We start from the raw sequence: 17,401 nt of genomic DNA, 5'->3' as shown, positions 1-17,401 counted from the left end.
ACGCCCAAGTGTTTCCTTCTCATAGATGTTTGTGGCTTTGTGGTCTTAGCCATGTTGTAAGAATCTCTCACTCAAAACAGCATGTTCTTCTGGTTGTTACAGTGTTACTGTTTTTGTTACTAGGCGACCGGGGAGGCCACTTCAGAGGGCTTAATTACTAAACCCTTCTCCTGTCTGTTCCCGCTCCCTTGTCTCTGTTGCACCTGGGCTGCAACCACATCAAGTCCATCAACCCACCTAATTCTTCACTGGCCGCTTCCATTTATTTGTTTATTGCTTATTTATTTACCGGGAAATGACCTTGACCTTGTACATGCTGGGTTAATGTCCCACTGATGAACTACATCCCTAGCTTTCAGAGGTTGAGACAGAGGGTCAGGACTTCAGGCCAGCCTGAGACTTCGTTTCAAGTGGGGAAAAGAAAGAATGGCTAAATTTAGTGACAGATGACAGAAAGCTCAAACTGATTTAAATGACTATGGGAATTTATTGGCTCAATAAGGGAGGTGACTTAGAGTTTCTATTGCAGCGTTGAAACACCACGACCAAAAAGCAAATTGGGAAGGAAAGGGTTTATTTGCTTTATATTTCCGTATTGCTGTTCATCATCTAAAGAAGGACAGGTACTCAAGCAGGGCAGGAAACTGGAGGCAGGAGCTGGTGCAGAGGCCATGGAGGGGTGCTGCTCATTGGCTTACTTCCTGTGGCTTGCTCAGTCTGCTTTCTTATAGAACCCAGGACTACCAGCCCAAGGGTAGCACCACCCATAATGGGCTGCCCTACCCCCCATCAATTGCTAATTAAGAAAATGCTCTGTGCCGGGCTGTGGTGGCACATTCCTTTAATCCCAGCACTCAGGAGGCAGAGGTAGGCAGATCTGAATTCAAGGCCAACCTGGTCTACAGAGTGGGTTCTAGGACAGCCAGGGCTACACAGAGAAACCCTGCCTAAAAAAACAAGTTGGGGGGAAATGCCTTAGAGTTGGACCTGCCCCCCCCCCCCATTCAGGGTTTCTCTGTGTAGTTTTTATACCTGTCCTAGATCTCGTTCTGTAGACCAGGCTGGCCTCGAACTCACAGAGATAGATCTGCCTGGCTCTGCTTCCTGAGTGCTGGGATTAAAGGCATGTGCCACCACCACCCAGCCCTAGAGTTGGATCTTATGGAGGCATTTTCTCAATTGAGGTTCCCTCTTTTCAGATAACTCTAGATTGTGTCAAGTTGACGGAAGACTAGCCAGCACAGGGAGGTGGGGTGAGGGTGGGGGGAGATAGAGATGGGATTGGTTCAAGGGGCAATCCAGCTTCGTAACCATGGGACATAGCTCCTTAGCACCGTATTAGTTTTCCTTACTCGTAATTGCCTTCAGCTTGAATGTATATCATGCTGCGCTAAGGCCAAGCCCATCCGTGTAGAACTTGAGTGATCTCTTGCCATTCTAGTTCCCAATAGAGTCCTGACCCCTCTGAAGCCTCAAGAGCACATTCTTGACTGTTGCTCCTCCACACTCGCCCAGAACGCCTGTTCAGTTCTGCTTACGAGACTCGAGGACTTGTCTAGCTTCACATTCTTCCCTTCAAACCAGTTCCCAAGCCTATGAACCACATGGTTAGGTTCATCCTGGCGACATCCCACTTGATAACAGTTTTCTGTATTCGTTACCTTTGCCTGTTGCTATGCAAAATACCTGACTCGGGCAATTCAAGAAAGAGTTTATTCAGACCTGTGGTTTGAGGTTGCAGTGTGTCTGTCAGGGTGGCGAAAGCATGGTGATGGGAACTTGAGTTAGTGGGTGACATTGTGTCTGTAGTCTAGAAGCAGAGAGGGTAGTGCCACTGCCCATGATGCTGCTCTTCTTCCCCCTCACTCAGTCTGGTGTCCAGTCAGCAGAATGGTGCCACTCACATCCAGGTGGATCTTCCGTCCTCTGTTAAGCTGCTTTGGAGACACCCTCACTGACAACATGCCCAGAGGTGTAGCCGATTCCAAAAGCAGTCCAGTTGACAATGAAAACGGACAGTGACGTGTGCAAACATCTACAGATGTCTTATTTGTGTTTACATCTGTTTCTATTAAACTCAACGGGACCTTGTGGCGATGACCTCTGTTCTCGTCTGGGACTGTTGGAATCGGGGTACCTTCTCCCCCTCCTTGTCTCTGACCTCCCACTCCAGTGAGAGAAGCTTGGTTTCTGCCATTTACCGTCTGTTCATCAGCTGCTGGATCGCGGTTTGCCTGTGATGCTTTCACATTGCTGGTGAGCTTTCTCAGCTCCCACACTGAGAGCTGTATTGCCTATCATTGTCTATAGTCCTGCAGACTCTCCTCATCCAGAGTCACTCCAGTTAGCACCGTTTTCCCAGTGACTCTTATTTCCCCTAATATTCCATATGCCTTCACACCTCCTTTCTTCTCATTCTTTTTAAAACAGTTTGTGATTTTGTAAAATGGGACTACTTTCTGCTATACTTCCTCAACTTTCTTTTCAGACATCCAGTTACCACTGTTTACATTACACTTTTGTGTATTTATTAGGGCGGCATCCATATGCCTGGTCCCTGTGTGTGGAGATCAGAGGACAACTTACAGGAGTTGGTTCTCTTCTTCCACCATGTGGGGCCCAGGGATTGAACACAGGTCTTCAGGCTTGGTGGTAGGTGCCTTCACCTACTGATCTGGTTTCACCAGCCATCTTTTCTTTTTTCTCCTTCCTTCCTTCCTTCCTTCCTTCCTTCCTTCCTTCCTTCCTTCCTTCCTTCCTTTTCTTCTTATCTTCCTGCTTTTTGCATGCCAATCCTTTCCTGAAATGCCTTGGCTTTTACCTTCATCTCCCTAGCTATCCCTTACTTTTATTTTCTATTTTTACATGTGTGTGTATATGTGATATACATGTGTGTATGCATGCTTGCATATGTGTGAGCAGGTATGCATACACATGCACGAAGAGGCAAGAGGTTGATGTCAGGAACCAATCCCAGTTAGGTTTCCACCTTATTCAATGAGGAAGGGTCTCTCAGTCAAACTCAGAGCTCACCAATGTGGTTAGTCTCAGTAGAGCTTGCTCTGGGAGTGTGGAATGCTGACAGAAATGTGGCCAGTACAGACTGCTCACGAGATTTCAGAGGGGTCAGGCCTCTGCTGGGAAGCAGAAGGCTAAGAGACCACTCATGTTCTATATGGATGGGCTTGGCCTTAACAGAGCATAGTATAGAGTCAAGCTTCAGGCCGTTATGAGTACGGACGGAAAACAAATAGGCTAATACAGCCGCACCTTCTGAGGCTGGCGTTCTAGGGAAGCTGCCGCTTTCCCTCTGGGTTCTGGGCATCTGAGTGCCTGTCCTCACGCCTGCACAGCAAGTATTTTAACCACTGGGCCACCTTCTCCACCCCCTACTCATTCTTCCTTGCTCAACACAAATACCGGAAGTACCCGGCAGTCCTCTGAGACACAGGCAGTCACCCAACTCCCTCACTCCTCTGTGCTCTGTACTGTATTACACTTGCTTCTCCTACACTGTTGTCTAAATTAAGTAGCATTCTGCTTTGTTCTGATGGGGTCTCCCTTGTATAGCCCAGGCTGCCCTGGAACTTGTTGTGTTGTTCAGGCTGGTCTCAAACTTGAAATCCTCCTGCCTCAGCCTTCTAGGTGCTGGGATTCTGAATGTGAGCCCCCCCCCCACAGCAACTGTATCCTTTAAAATAGAACTGTCATGGTGTTAGAGCCGCTGCCCGTGTAAATCTCGTCTTACTTTAAATTTGCAGAAATACATCCATTTGGACATTTTTATTCATTGAGGATATAGCTCAAGTTTTTTTTAGATCTAATATGCATTTATGGCTGGAAATTTTATAATATTCTATTCTCAGCTAGGACAGTCTTACTGATAAGGGCAGCCCAGACATGACCAAGTAAATCGTGCATATGGATACAAATGTCTCCTGCTACCTAGTACCCCTAAAGATAGAAACCTCTACAGGGGATGGGAAAACAGGGCGGGGCTTCAGGATCTTATCCACTCGAGCTTTTATCACACTTGTAATGGCTGCTAATAGATGAGCATGCATGTGCCTTAGGACCATTTATCAGCCCACCAAACTGGCTAATACTTCCAAATGTTCCTATAGCGTGGACATGTAAAATGGCAGTTGGATGAGTTTAAACGAGCTCTATTCTGAGCCAGCATAATGTGTTATAATGGCACTCCCAGAGTGATTAAAATAGTAACCCCTTCAGATATTTTGGATTGGTGGGCTTTCCTGAAATCCCTAACTTATTCTCTTATTCCCGAGTTCTAGCAGCTTCCCTTTTTGTGGGAAAAGGCATGCCACCTCCCAGGACAGCCCTGGAGAGCAAGCACTAACCATGAGATTCCCATTTTGAAGCTGCAGGGTGACTGACGTCATAGCATGATCAAAGCGCTCTGCAAGCACTTAGTGTAATTATTGTTGTTGCTCTGCTCTTGCTAATAACCTTATTTATACCCCGAAATTATAATCATGCAAAGAAAGATTAAAACAAGATGTGTGAGTTACGGAGCCGGTTGCCTTCAGTGGTCACCCTCGGAGTTCTCGGAAATTGCCGGGGTTAATTGAAGCTTCAGTTTTCGCCTTAGTGTAGTCGATACTTAAGTGTTTCTTACCTGACGCTTTTCTCTCCAAATAGTGCAACAATAGCACTTTAATTCCCTCTCATTAATGCTAGCTCTCAGGTGACGTTCAGTGCAGCTCTGTCTAGATGACGTTTGCGCCTCTGAATGAAACTGTTCTACCAGCTTCACCGCTGAGAAGAAAGCTAAACAGTTACAGAGGTAATCTGTTTATTTAAGAGAGGTTCGTTCGGAACCCAGGCAACTCTGAAGGTGAGTTAACCTTTAAGTGGTGGGCAGACATTTAGCATGTGATGAGCACGATTCTCTCCCTGGGGTTTCAGGGAGCTGAGACAACTGGGAATCATTCTCGGGGAGTCTTACAAATCGGTTTGGCCTGGAGCCAGCACAGTGCTCCAGGGGTAATTCTTAAGAGTTTCCCACAGACAGGATTTCTTGCTCTGTTTCCTCAGAGTTCCTCTCAGCACTGAAGTTTCCCTAAGTTAGGATCAAGCTGAAGAAACAGGAAGTTAAGACCTCTTCCTTCCTGCACTCCCCAGCTGTGCTGCTCGCTCTGGAACAACCTGTGGTAAAATGGTCCTTCCTTTCTTTCCGTGATGGAGTCTCTTGAGGTCTGAGCACTGAAGGAAAAAAAACCCACCAAAACTCTCCTGGGGCTGGGGACTCCAGCTGCATTCTTTGTTGGCTGTTTGATGAAGGCCCAGGAGAAGCTACAGAGATTTGGGGGGTGGGGGGGGGGGGGGAGAAGGGCCTCCTTAAGTCAGTTACAAACAATTAGTAACTGCGCGAAAACTCAACAATCACTACTGGGGCACCTTTGGTATATGTGGGTTCAAAAGTAGTAGGCAATGGGACTCTGTGTGTGTGTGTGTGTGTGTGTGTGTGTGTCTACATATACATACATGTATACACACACAAATATATAGCTATAGATGGATCGATAGATAGGGATATCAAGGCTGTCCCAACAAAAAGGACAGAGCAGGGAGAGGGAGGGAGAGAAGGATAGAACATGGCTTCCATAGTTAGACTGCTTGCATTGGAATCAAGATTTCATCAGTTCCTAGTCGGCACACACGACTATATTTAATTTGTTACTCCAGGTCAGAGCATGAGTTTCCTTTGTCCTTCATTGATTTTTCCCCCCCCTAAAATAATACTCTTTGATGGAAATGGAGGTTACAACTAATTGTGATTAAAAATATGTTGAGCTAGGCTGGAGAGATGGCTCAGAGGTTAAGAGCACTGGCTGTTCTTCCAGAGAACCTGGGTTCAATTCCCAGCACAACCATCTGTGATGAGATCTGGTGCCCTCTTCTGGCACACAGGCATACATGCAGACAGAACACTGTATACATAATAAATAAATCTTTAAAAATATTTGGAGCTTGGCCTGGAAGTTCATGGAGGATTTGGAGTTCAAGGATTGCCTGGACTACAGACTGGCTTTAAGTCCAGCCTGAGTAACCTAGTGGGGCCTCTCAGAAAGAGTTTTCAAAGGGTGGTGCGGGTCGGGGAGGGGCTAAGATTCGGTAGTAGAGCAATTGCCTAGAATGTGTGAGGCCCTTGGTTCAATCTCTAACACCACACCAAAAAACAAAACAAACAAACTTTGGATGGGGGCTGTATCTGCACTGAACACATACAGACTGCTTACTAGTCGTTATTCCCTGGGTTATCGTCTAGTATAATAAGTGTATATACAGCATCTGCATTGTATTCAGTGTTTTTTTTTTTTTTTTTTTTTTTTTTTTGGTTTTTTCGAGACAGGGTTTCTCTGTGTAGCTTTGCGCCTTTCCTGGGACTCACTTGGTAGCCCAGGCTGGCCTCGAACTCACAGAGATCCACCTGGCTCTGCCTCCCGAGTGCTGGGATTAAAGGCGTGCGCCACCACCGCCCGGCTCCTGTATTCAGTGTTCTAAACAATCTGGAGGAAATGCAGTGGAGGAAGGGCTTAGGCCCTGGCTTTCCGCTTTCTACCCAGTGTCCTCAGCACAACAAAAATAAAGCTGGAGCCAGGTGGTGGTGGTGCATGCCTTTAACCCCAGTACTCAGGAGGCAGAGGCAGGCAGATCTCTGAGAGTTCGAGGCCAGCCTGGTCTGCAGTGAGAGATCCAGGACAGCCAGGACTACACAGAGAAACCCTGTCTGGAAAAACTAAAAACTAAATCAAGTGGGTGGGGAGGATGGCTCTGTCACTAAAGTGCTTGTCACCTAAAAGTGAGGACCTGAGTTCACTTCTGGGCATTCGTGTCAAAGAGACCTGGGCGTGGTGGCTAGTGCTTCTAATCCCAGTGTGCAGAGGTGGTGACAGGTAGATCGCTGGGATTCACTGGCCAGAGACCTTGCCTCAGAAAACAAGTGTGGGGGGAGGGAGGTGGCCGAGTGGGTAGGAGCACTTGCAGTGCAAGCTTAAAGATCTGTGTGAGTCCTTAGCCCCCACATGAAAAGCCAGGCAGCCATGTGTGCCTGGAGCTCCGTGGCTGAGAGAGACAGGGATTCCAGAAGTCCGCTGGGCAGCCAGCAAACCAGGAGTGAGCTTTGGGTTTGAGAAGCTGTCTCGAGAATGATCGAGACACCCGGTGTTCTCCCCTATCCTTTGTGTGAGTGTGCATGGACACCGGGGCACACACATTCACGCGCACACACAGTCACACAAACACACGCATACATGGACATACACGCACCAAAGAAAAAAGTAAACCGAACTAAAACTTAGAGGGAGGGTGTGCACACTTTCCCGTGAACACTCCTGTTTTGTGTGAAAGACTGGAGTATTCATAGAGTTTGTCCTGGGGTCTTCCATGGGCATCAAGGAGCGGTACCTTAGCGTCGGACACACTTAACTTTTTCTTTAATTGAGACTCGCATGAAAGATCAATTGGAATTGGTGCTTTAATTCCTTTTTTTTTCCAATTTGCAAAACATATAATGGACTATTTCCTTTAACTAAAACCTTCCTTTTAAAAAAAAAAGTACATAAACTATTGTTTGACAAGCATAAAGTTTGCAGTTATTTCAGAAGAGCTTTTCTTTTTGTGGTTGGGACTACAGTGGTAAAGTCCTTGTTTAACACCTTGGATTTAATCCCCAGTAAAAACACTCACTCTCTCTCTCTCTCTCTCTCTCTCTCTCTCTCTCTCTCTCTCTCTCTCTCTCTCACACACACACACACACACACACACACACACACACACACACACAAGCATTTTTATGTGTACTATGTACATTTTACCAGTTCCAGTAGACCGTGTTGTAGCTGGTATGGGTCTGCAGTTGTTTGGATTACTGAAAAGGGGGATACATTTTAGCGGAGGGCAAGGTATTTGGCAGAAGCTGTGAGTTGGAGCAAGCTGTTTCCTGCAAGCTACCCTTTCCGGTCAGGGCTGCTGCTTCTGTACCAAAAGTTCGATGTGGTGATGGTGGTGGTTGGCCCAGCAGCTGGCCACTGGCCAGTGGGTATCAAAACCATCTTGTCCTCAGCTTGTCCTACCCTTTACTGGACCCAAGCCATTTCATGTATTGGTCCCCCCCCCTCAAATTCTAAAGTAGGCAGATACCTACTGTCTTAGTGTTCTATTTCTATGAAGAGACGTTATGACTAAGGCAACTCTTACAAAGGAAAACATGTAGTTGGGGCTTGCTTACAGTTTCAGAGGTTAGTGCATATCCTCATGGTGGGGTGTGGCAGCATGCAGGCAGACATGGTGCAGGAGAGGTGGCTGGGAGTTCTACATCCAGATGTTCAGGCAGCAGGAAGAGAGAGACTCTGGCCTTGGCATGGGCCTTTGAACCCTCAAAGTCCACCCCCAGTGACATACTTCCTCCAGTAAAGCCACACCTCCTAATCCTGTCAAATAGTGCCTCTTCCCGCGACGAAGATTCAAATATGTGAACCTGTGGGGGTGGGGGAACCATTCTCTCTCAAACCACCACACCTGCCCACACCTAGCGCTGTCAGGAACCTGTTGGCGAATCACAGTACACCTCTGTGACCTTGGTAGCGTAATCAATGCTATCGGTGGTGGCATGTGAATCGGATGCTTGTGTGAGCGTTCTCTCCCTCCTGGGTTTCTGATCCTTAATGGCTGCTTCGGCCCATTTTCAGCTGCAGGATGCTGAACGGAAAATGGGACAGAAGGAGGAAAAGAGATGCCACTTGGTGATATGGGCTAGAATTGGATGTGGCACATGTGTTTGAGCTAAGGGAAGGGTTGCAACCACATTTCCAGCTGCAAAAGTAAACAGAGCTCAAAATAGGTAAGCAGGCTGTGTGGAGGTCTTGTTGCTTTATTTCTCTGCTCTGGCGTGTCACCAACTAAATACGGTTCATTAACGATGGGGATACCTTCCGAGAAACATGACCGTAGACCATTTGTTATTATGTACACATGACAGAGTGCTACCAGTGTAGATGCCAAAGCCTCCCTTTATACCTAAGCTGTATGCTGTAGCCGACCCTGCTAGATAATAAACCTATGAATGATGTTCCTGCACCGCTTCCATGACTACTGTAATGCCACAGTCTGTCTGTCATCTACACGTAGGAAAGGTGGGGTAAAATGCTAGGTGGTGGGGATTTTTTCCCCATTGTAATCTTTTTTCCACTGTAATCTTAGAGAAACTACTATATGCAATTTGTCTTTAACCAGCATATTGCTATGCAGCTCATGACTATATCAGCCTCAGCAATTAAAGTATAATAAGAAATGCTCAGAAAATGCTCGCCTAGGCTTTCCCTCTTAGATATCCTCAAATTTTATTCCTAGCAAATTCTTTGTAACCTGAAAATCTAATGGGAAGCACCATCAGCGGGAAAATTGTACCATAATGATGTGGCCATGTTCAAGCCTTTTTTTCGTACAGACTCATTTTAATTCTCCCAGCGATGTTCATCTCAGAAGAGGAACTGAGAAGTGTTCTCATCTGCTGTAGGGTTTTGTACTGTTGGTGTTGGTTTTTGGTTTTGTTTTTTTCTTAAATGTTTAGTGTTCACTAGTGAGGATGTGTGGGCCGTCAGCTCTCTTTGTAGGAAAGCTGTTTGTTTTTTATTGTGGGAAAATATACCTAAAAGAAGATTCACCATTTTAATCCTTCTTAAGAGTGTGGTTTCCAGGCATTAGGCATTCATGTTGTACAAGTATTACCGGCACCCATCTCTGGGACTTTTCGTCTTCCCCAATGGAAACTGCACTGGTTTCTCAGTCTAGCTTGTTCTGTTCTTGATTTCCGTATGTATTTGTCTGTTGGGGACGTGGGTTTTGTTTTACTTTGCTTTTTGAGACAGAGTTTCACCAGGCTTTCCATAAACCTTTGCTTCTCTTACATCAGCCTCCCAAATGCTGGGATTCTAGGCACGTGCCACCATATCTGACTAGCTTCCTTTGAAAATTGTGTATCTTTAAGGTGTGCAGTAAGACATTTTCATATCGCTGCACATAGGTAGTGAAATCTCCGTTAGCCTTTGTGTGAGTGTGTGTATGTATGTGTGAACATGTACTTTTTAAAACTGAATTTTAGGTTAGCATAGAAAGTATTGAATTTCATCATGTCATCTCCATACATGGAAAGAACACATGCTTTTAAAAATCCATGATGTGCATTAGCTCTCTAGATTTGCTCCTCCTGCATACAACTGAACGTGCTCTCCCTGACATCACGTCGTTTTCCATTTTCTGACCTGTGCCCATTAGACATTTGAACTCCCTATCCTCACCCAGCAATCACTGCTCTGCTCGTCACTGTGGGTCTGCCTGCCCCAGGAGCCTTCTCTAAGAGGCGCAGTGTGCTTTGTGACTGTCCTGTTTCCCTTAATTGTCTTTAAGATCCCACCGTGTGTAGCCCGGGTCAAAATACAGTGCTGGGTGTTTCTTATTCCTCCTTCAGAGACCACTTCAGGCACTTGGCTGTCTGTCTGCGGTGCCACCGTGAATCTGAGCATACAGACATCCTTTCAGGTCCCTCTCTGCTTTCATTCCTTCTGCATATATACCCAAAAATGGAATCCCTGGCTCTGGGTCTAATTTTTGGGAAGTTCACTCTACTGTTTCCATAGCAGCTGCATCATTTTACATCCTATCAGCAGTGTGTAAGGTTTCCAGGTTCCTCAAATCCTTGCCAACACTTGCATTTTCTGATTTATTCTTTACATATGTGTGTGTGTGTGTGTGTGTGTGTGTGTGTGTGTGTGTGTGCGCACGTGCGCGCACGTGTGTGTTAGTCATCATGATCTTGTTTTTATTTAAATTATAGACTCATTTCATACGTTCAGGCCTGCTTAGGTTTTTGGGTTTTTTTTTTTTGTGTGTGTGTGTGTGTGTGTGTGATGTGTTAGAAACTTATTATAGGTGAGTTGTTTTTCGAAGTTATTTATCCCATAAATAAATGAGTAAAGAATTGTCTATAATATCCATTTAGTTTTTCAGTACCTATGAGGTCTTTTCATTCCTTCATGTCAAATAAGTACCATTTTTATGAATTCAGTCGAACAATCCACAAATAGCAGGGCTCTGCTTCTAGAAGCTGGCAACTCAGGTTGAGGAGTTTAAATACATTAAAATTATGTATTTAAAATATTTTTATGTTTCTGTTAGATTTATTAGATATTTTTCATTTAGAAGATAAATAGCAGTGCAGCACCAGATGTGGCTATTAAATATGATAAAGAAATGAAAGAACTGGATGTCTGTGTGGTTAATTAAAGAAGCAGCTGCCTAAACAAGGAAAGCGCCACATGCTCAGGCCCTGGCCATGCGAAGCTCCATCCGCCAGCCAGCAGCCTGCAAGGCACACACTCCTGACATTTTGCTCATAGCCAGTCTGGTTGTGTCTTTTTGCGTGTGGTCATTTGCAGTGAGGGAAACTTTGCCTTTTCTGAACAGCGGTTAGTGTCACATGATCATTGGAAGGGTGGGGGTCACTTCTAGACTCGGCTCTCCTGGGTGGGAAGCGTAGTTTGTATCCTTTTGCACTTTTGAGCATGGATTGCCTGTCTTGGTGGGTGTCATCAGTTTCTGCTCTAGCATACAGAACATCATTTTATGAATGTATTCAATGCGGAAAGGGCTGAAGGTGGTTTTGTGGGTAGAGTTGCACTGGTGTCGTGTGGAGTGCTGGCTGTGGAGAGAACAGAGACTCGTGAGGGTCAAGGGGGAGCGGCGTGTGGGAGGGAAGCAGACCCAGGGCTGGGGCCAGCACCGGCTGCTGCTCTCTGGAGCTGGCCAGCCTCTCACTGCCTGACGACACCCCAACAGGAGAACCCTCGAAAATTGTCGTGAACGTATAGTGAGACGTTTTTGACATTCCGAAGTTCATTTTCAGCAGGGTAGCGAGGGGGTTCTCTGCATTGTGGTTTTATGTCTAATGGCACCTCTGATCGCCTTGGGGCCTGTTACATACATGTTACCTAGCGCTGTTTCTGTGGACAGGTCACAGCAGCAGGCTGAGTGCTGGAGGAGCAGCCGAACCACCAAACAGCAGCACACTGGACACGGAGGTGTCTTGTGAACACTTTTCCATAAACATGTGAGAGTGACGTGCTCACCAGGATATACGTGTGATGGCATAGCCTTTAAAACTTAAATGATCAACATCAGCTTCCACTAATGAGTCGTCTCTGGAGCTAGAACTGAAATGTGTGTGTTGTATGGGGAAATGTATTTGCAGCATTATTATTGACCATTCTTAAAAGTATACACGTATTAACTGCCGACAGAGGAGCATGGAAGGTTTTTCTGTCATATAGTATCTCTGTGGTTTTCTTTTTCAGAAGTAGATCTGCAGCAGATCTTTTCTTTTTTGAGTTAGACATATTCCTAAATACTTAATCTGGGGGGAATTTTTAATGGGATATTTTCCTAGTTTCTTTTTCTGAGAGTACATTTTTGTGTTATGTCGAATCTATTTTTTAAAAAACATTGATTTTTTTGTATCCTGCAACTTTATTGAAGGTGTTTATTAGGTCTAGGAGTTTTCTAGGGGACTCAGTGGGGTCTTTTAAGTAAAGAACCATGTTGTCTGCTAAGAGGGTAGTTAGACTTCTTCTTTCCTGTTTTTGTCTGTTGTATGCCTTTGTCTGTGGAGTTGCTACAGCTAAGACTTCAAGCACTCTATCAAATTCGAGAGGGAGAGTAGTCATCCTTGTCCTGTCCCTGACTTTGGAGGAAATGCTCCAGCTTGTCTCCATTTATCATAATGTTGGCTATAGATAGCCTTTGTTACTTTGGGCATGTTCTTCTATTCCTGAAATCTCCAGAATTTTTCTCATGAACACATGTTGGAATTTGTCAAATGCCTTTTCAGCATCAATTGAAAGAATTATGTGGTTTCCGTCGTCTTCAAGTTTATTTATATGCTGTATTACACTTATTGTTTTACATATGTTGAGCCAAATTTGCCTTTTGGGGATGAAGCCCACTTGGTCATAATGTATAATCTTCTCATTGCTTCCCTAAATTTGGTTTGCAACTATTTTGTTGAGAATTTCTACATCTGTGTTCGTCTAAAGAAATTCATCTGTAGCTTTCTTTTTCTGTTGTGTCTTTGCTTGGTTTTGGCAAACTGTTTTAATCCTTGTTGACTAATTAGTTAACTGCTTGTCACTTTGCAGGTCCTGTTGAGGATGAATATGATTTGGAGAAATTGTGTTTGTCATCTGAGGCAAGGGAAGGTGCCACACAGATGCCAGAGTGGGGCCCACCCAGTGGCCCCCCTGGGGTCAAGGATTTTAACTGATCCAGCCAAAGTTTTTGAGCACAACATGTGGTGAGTTTTCCCCCCAACATTTATTTATTTATTTGGGAAGCACGTGCCGTAGAGTACAGATGGAGGCCAGAGGACAACTTTCGGGGATCTTTTCTCCTCATCCACCATGTATGTAGGTTCTGAAGATCCAACTCGGATCAGGCTCCACCCACTGAACCATATCGCTGGCCCAATTTTTACTTTTAAATTTGATACTGTATTTGTTTGTTAGATGTATTTTTCTCATTATGACAAAGGAAGGATTTTATTGTATGTTTTTTGTTTTCTGAGTTGGAGTCCCTCTTTGTAGCCCTGGAATTCTCTATGTAGATCATGTTGACCTTGAACTCAGCGATCCACCTGCCTCTGCCTTCTGAGAGCTTAGACTAAAGGCATGCATCACCACACTCGTCGTGGAAGGATTTTTTTTTTAAGTTGATAATCCAATGTAGGTTGTAAAAGCCCAAAAGCCTGGTTCACATGTTGCTGATTCTGAACTTCTTTGCAAATGGAACGTGGACGTTCCCTAGTACATCCAGCAGCCTTGGCATCCTTGCAGACCCTGCCCGTGCCTGGCCAGTCTGCTGATGAGGCCAGGGGAACAGGCCCTTTTCTAAGTGGACCCTCTTCTCTGTGGCCCTGGTGGTTGAACTTACCGCCCTTCTCCCTCAGCCTCTGTAGTAGCTTATGTTATAGCCTCGGCCACTGGGTCAGAGCTCCCTCCCTCTTTACGTAGTTCCCTCTTCACAGGTATTTGTCAGGGGCACATTCAGGACCCTTTGCTCCTCAGCATGACCCTGCTTCATGCTTTGAAGAGCTTTGAAGAAAACTATGCTCTTTGGGAAGATGGGTGTTTATGAAAAGGCTAATAATTGCAACACAATGTTTCAGGTTCTAAGTGCTGAGTGCTATAGACTGCCTTATAAGAAACAATTTGAGGGAGGGGAATGGGAGAAGAGGGGGAGGGAAAACTGCGGTCCGGATGTAAAATCAATAAATTAATCAAATTGTAAAAAAAGAAACAACTTAGTAATGAGAAACTGCTTCTGTATGGACATAGGAAAGGGACTTTTTTTTTTTATTGTTTTGAGATAGTTTCATATATCTCAGGCAGGCCCTGGGCTCACTCTATAGCAGAGGAGGATGTGACCTTGACCCCTTGACTTTCTTGTTCCCACCTCCCAAGTGTTGGGATTACAGGGTAAGCCACCATACCCAGCTAGGAAGATTTCTCAAATTGGGGAAACCTGAAATTAGGATTATTTATTAGTATTATTCAGTACTTGGGGCAGTGCCTTTGTTGAGAGCTGAGTGTTGTGGTGCGGGTCTTTAATCCCAACACTGAGGGGGTAGAGGCAGGTGGATCTCTGAGGCAAGTGTCTATTTAGCACGTACCAGGCCAGCTAGAGCCATGGAATGAGACTGTTTCCACACGCACCCCAAAGTAGTTTTTGATATATATGGTACAGCTGGAGTAAGGGCATCCTGGCTGGGTAGAAAAATAAAACACAGACGAGGATGCAGAAGGCATTTTCAGGAGATGCTAAATAAGATTGTCTGCTTTTCTTTTTTCTTTTTTTTAAGGCTCTTCCAGGAAATCAATGAATCTGACCTCCAGATTCTTTTCTCCAATAAGGTTGGAATGATGTAGGACAGAGGTGTTTTTTGAGTTTATCAATGTTACTGGACTGGACATTGTTAATATATATAATGGAGTTTTTTATCTGAATCTGTCAAATGTTAATGAACTAGACATCGTTAATGTAATCTTGACTGTGTATATTGTATATACTTACTGGATATGATTTTTCTTGTATTTAGTTATAAGCTTTTTTAAATTTTAGACAAAAAGAGAGGAAATGTGGTGGTATTCTATTCCCCCAAATATTGTGCATGCTAATAAACTTATCTGGGTCAGAGACAGAACAGCCACAATATTAAACACAGAGGATAGGCAGTGGTAGCACACACCTTTAATCCTAGCATTCCAGAGGCAGAAATCCATGTGTTCAAGGGTACAGCGAAGCATGGTGACTCATGCCTTTAATCCCAGGGAGTGGTGGTAGAAAGCAGAAAAGTATATAAGGCATGAGGACCAGGAACTAGAAGCATTTGGCTGGTTAAGCTTTTAGCTAGTTAAGATTCAGGCTTTTGAGCAGCAATTCAGCTGAGACCCATTCTGGATGAGGACTCAGAGGCTTCCAGTCTGAGGAAACAGGACCAGCTGAGGAATTGGCGAGATGAGGTAGCGGTGGCTTGTTCTGTCTCTCTGATCTTCCAGTGTTGATCCCAATAACTGGCCTCAGGTTTGGTTTTATTAATAAGAACTTTTAAGACTCGTGCTACATCGGTGGAGTAGGAGCAAGGTTGCCTGTGGTGCTGGATTCGGAGCTGACATTCAGGTACCACAGAGTCACTGGGGAGGGACGACACTAGATCCTATATTTGCTGATAATATCCTGAACAGATGAGCAGCAGGAAACGGCCAATGAGGAAGACTGTGGAGGAAGAATAAAGAGGAACTGGCAGAATAAAGGAAATGGAAGAATTTGATTTGGGGGTTTTGAACTTAGGTCACTGATAAAAATAGGTAGACTCCTAGTTTATTTTGGGAAGAAGATTATGTAGATATTTTAGATAAGCTTTGAGAAGACATTCAGCTTCAAATGTCCAAATACCATGCTGGATCACAGCCAAGAGCTGAGAAGCGACTAAAATGCCTGGATATAGATCCCATTGCTGGGGAGAAGGAGAAGAAGTGTGTGACAGGGCTGAGGAGTATCCGAGGAGGCTGCCAAGGGAGCCTCGGCTCACACTAGCACTGCCTGAGGGGAGCGCCTGGTTCAGACTCACATCACAGGAAAGGATTTCAGGACCAGTTAGCAGGAAGCAAAGTCAGTGTTTATTAACTAAAGGGTGGGATTTATGAAGAACAAAAATAATACATGCTAGGGGTAGGTATAGTGGCACACGCCTTTCATCCTAGAACTTAACAAGCAGAGGCAGCCAGGTCTCTGTGAGTTTGAGGCCAGCCTGGTCTACATAGTGAGTTCTGGGACAGCCTGAGCTACATAGCGAGACTCGATCTCAAAATCAATAAAATACATGTTGAGATTTAAGTGTTTTAGAGGCGGAGAACAGGAAGAGGTTTGAAAGCGTGCCCTAGCCTCAAGAAAAGGTGGCTGTACAAACCCGCAGTGACAGGACATACATACATGCATACATACAACATACATACATACAACATACATATATATTACATACATACATTACATACACACATGGTTTTGATGGCCTTTAGAGTTACATTGTTCAGGGGGTTTAAAGATTAAACCATCTTTTTTTGTTACACTTACTTTTCCTGTTGCTTCTTTTTAAATTATTTTTTGTTACACTTACTTATCTAAAGAACTTTTCTGTAATAAAGGAGATTTTAAGGTGCTTTATGAGGTACATTGTGAAACATAAGAGGCTGGAGAGATGGGTCGGCAAAGGAACTGTGCCAAGCCTGCGACCTGAGTTCAGTCCTGGGACCCACATGGTGGACAGAGAGCCGACTGTCACAGCAGTCCCCTGACCTCCTCACAGGCACCTCACACACGAGAGTGCAAAGCACAATTTAAAAATAACTTTGCAAACATAGTAACATTTTTAAAAGTTGAAAGCATTCTTCTTACCCATAATCCACAGCAGACAAAGGCATATTTTTACTATAAATACAGTTCATAATTTTGCTTAGATTTTTTTTTTAAGGAAAGAGATTCTAGTCCTTTGCAGGTGGTTTGGACGTTCTGCTCAAGAGACGTAAGCCAGATCCCAGGGTGAGAGGCTCCTGCTCCGTCCTACAAAGTCTGTCTTTGCCCTGTTTTTTTTTTTTTGTTTTTGCCTCAGGCCTAGCCTAAGGAGCAAGGTCTGTAGCGATGGAAAAGCAGTTTGGGAGTCTTAGGAATACAAGTGTTTGTTGATTAGTTCTGTGTTGGGCAATCGTGATAGCCACTGACCACTGTGGTTTCAGAGCACTTGACACTGACTGGTCCAAGTTTAGACGTGCTG

At 44.8% G+C, this 17,401-nt stretch overlaps 1 protein-coding gene across 7 annotated transcripts in view; it reads left to right on the top strand.

Annotated features, from left to right (window-relative positions):
• The window catches only part of Mettl8 (methyltransferase 8, tRNA N3-cytidine), a 93,364-nt gene that overhangs the window by 26,273 nt on the left and 49,690 nt on the right, over positions 1 to 17,401 (top strand). For 3 of the 7 annotated variants that reach the window (XM_006972409.4, XM_015987818.3, XM_076569641.1), the window contains one exon: positions 13,215 to 13,369. The exons of the other annotated variants lie outside the window; for them this stretch is intronic. In XM_006972409.4, the coding sequence (XP_006972471.1) occupies positions 13,227 to 13,369 (143 nt within the window). In that variant the 5' untranslated portion in view covers positions 13,215 to 13,226. The remainder of the gene's footprint in view (positions 1 to 13,214; positions 13,370 to 17,401) is intronic. 7 annotated transcript variants of the gene reach the window in all.

The sequence above is a fragment of the Peromyscus maniculatus genome, chromosome 4 (genome assembly GCF_049852395.1).
Source record: "Peromyscus maniculatus bairdii isolate BWxNUB_F1_BW_parent chromosome 4, HU_Pman_BW_mat_3.1, whole genome shotgun sequence".
Taxonomy (NCBI): Eukaryota; Metazoa; Chordata; class Mammalia; order Rodentia; family Cricetidae; genus Peromyscus; species Peromyscus maniculatus.
This window is presented reverse-complemented; position numbering and strand designations above follow the sequence as displayed.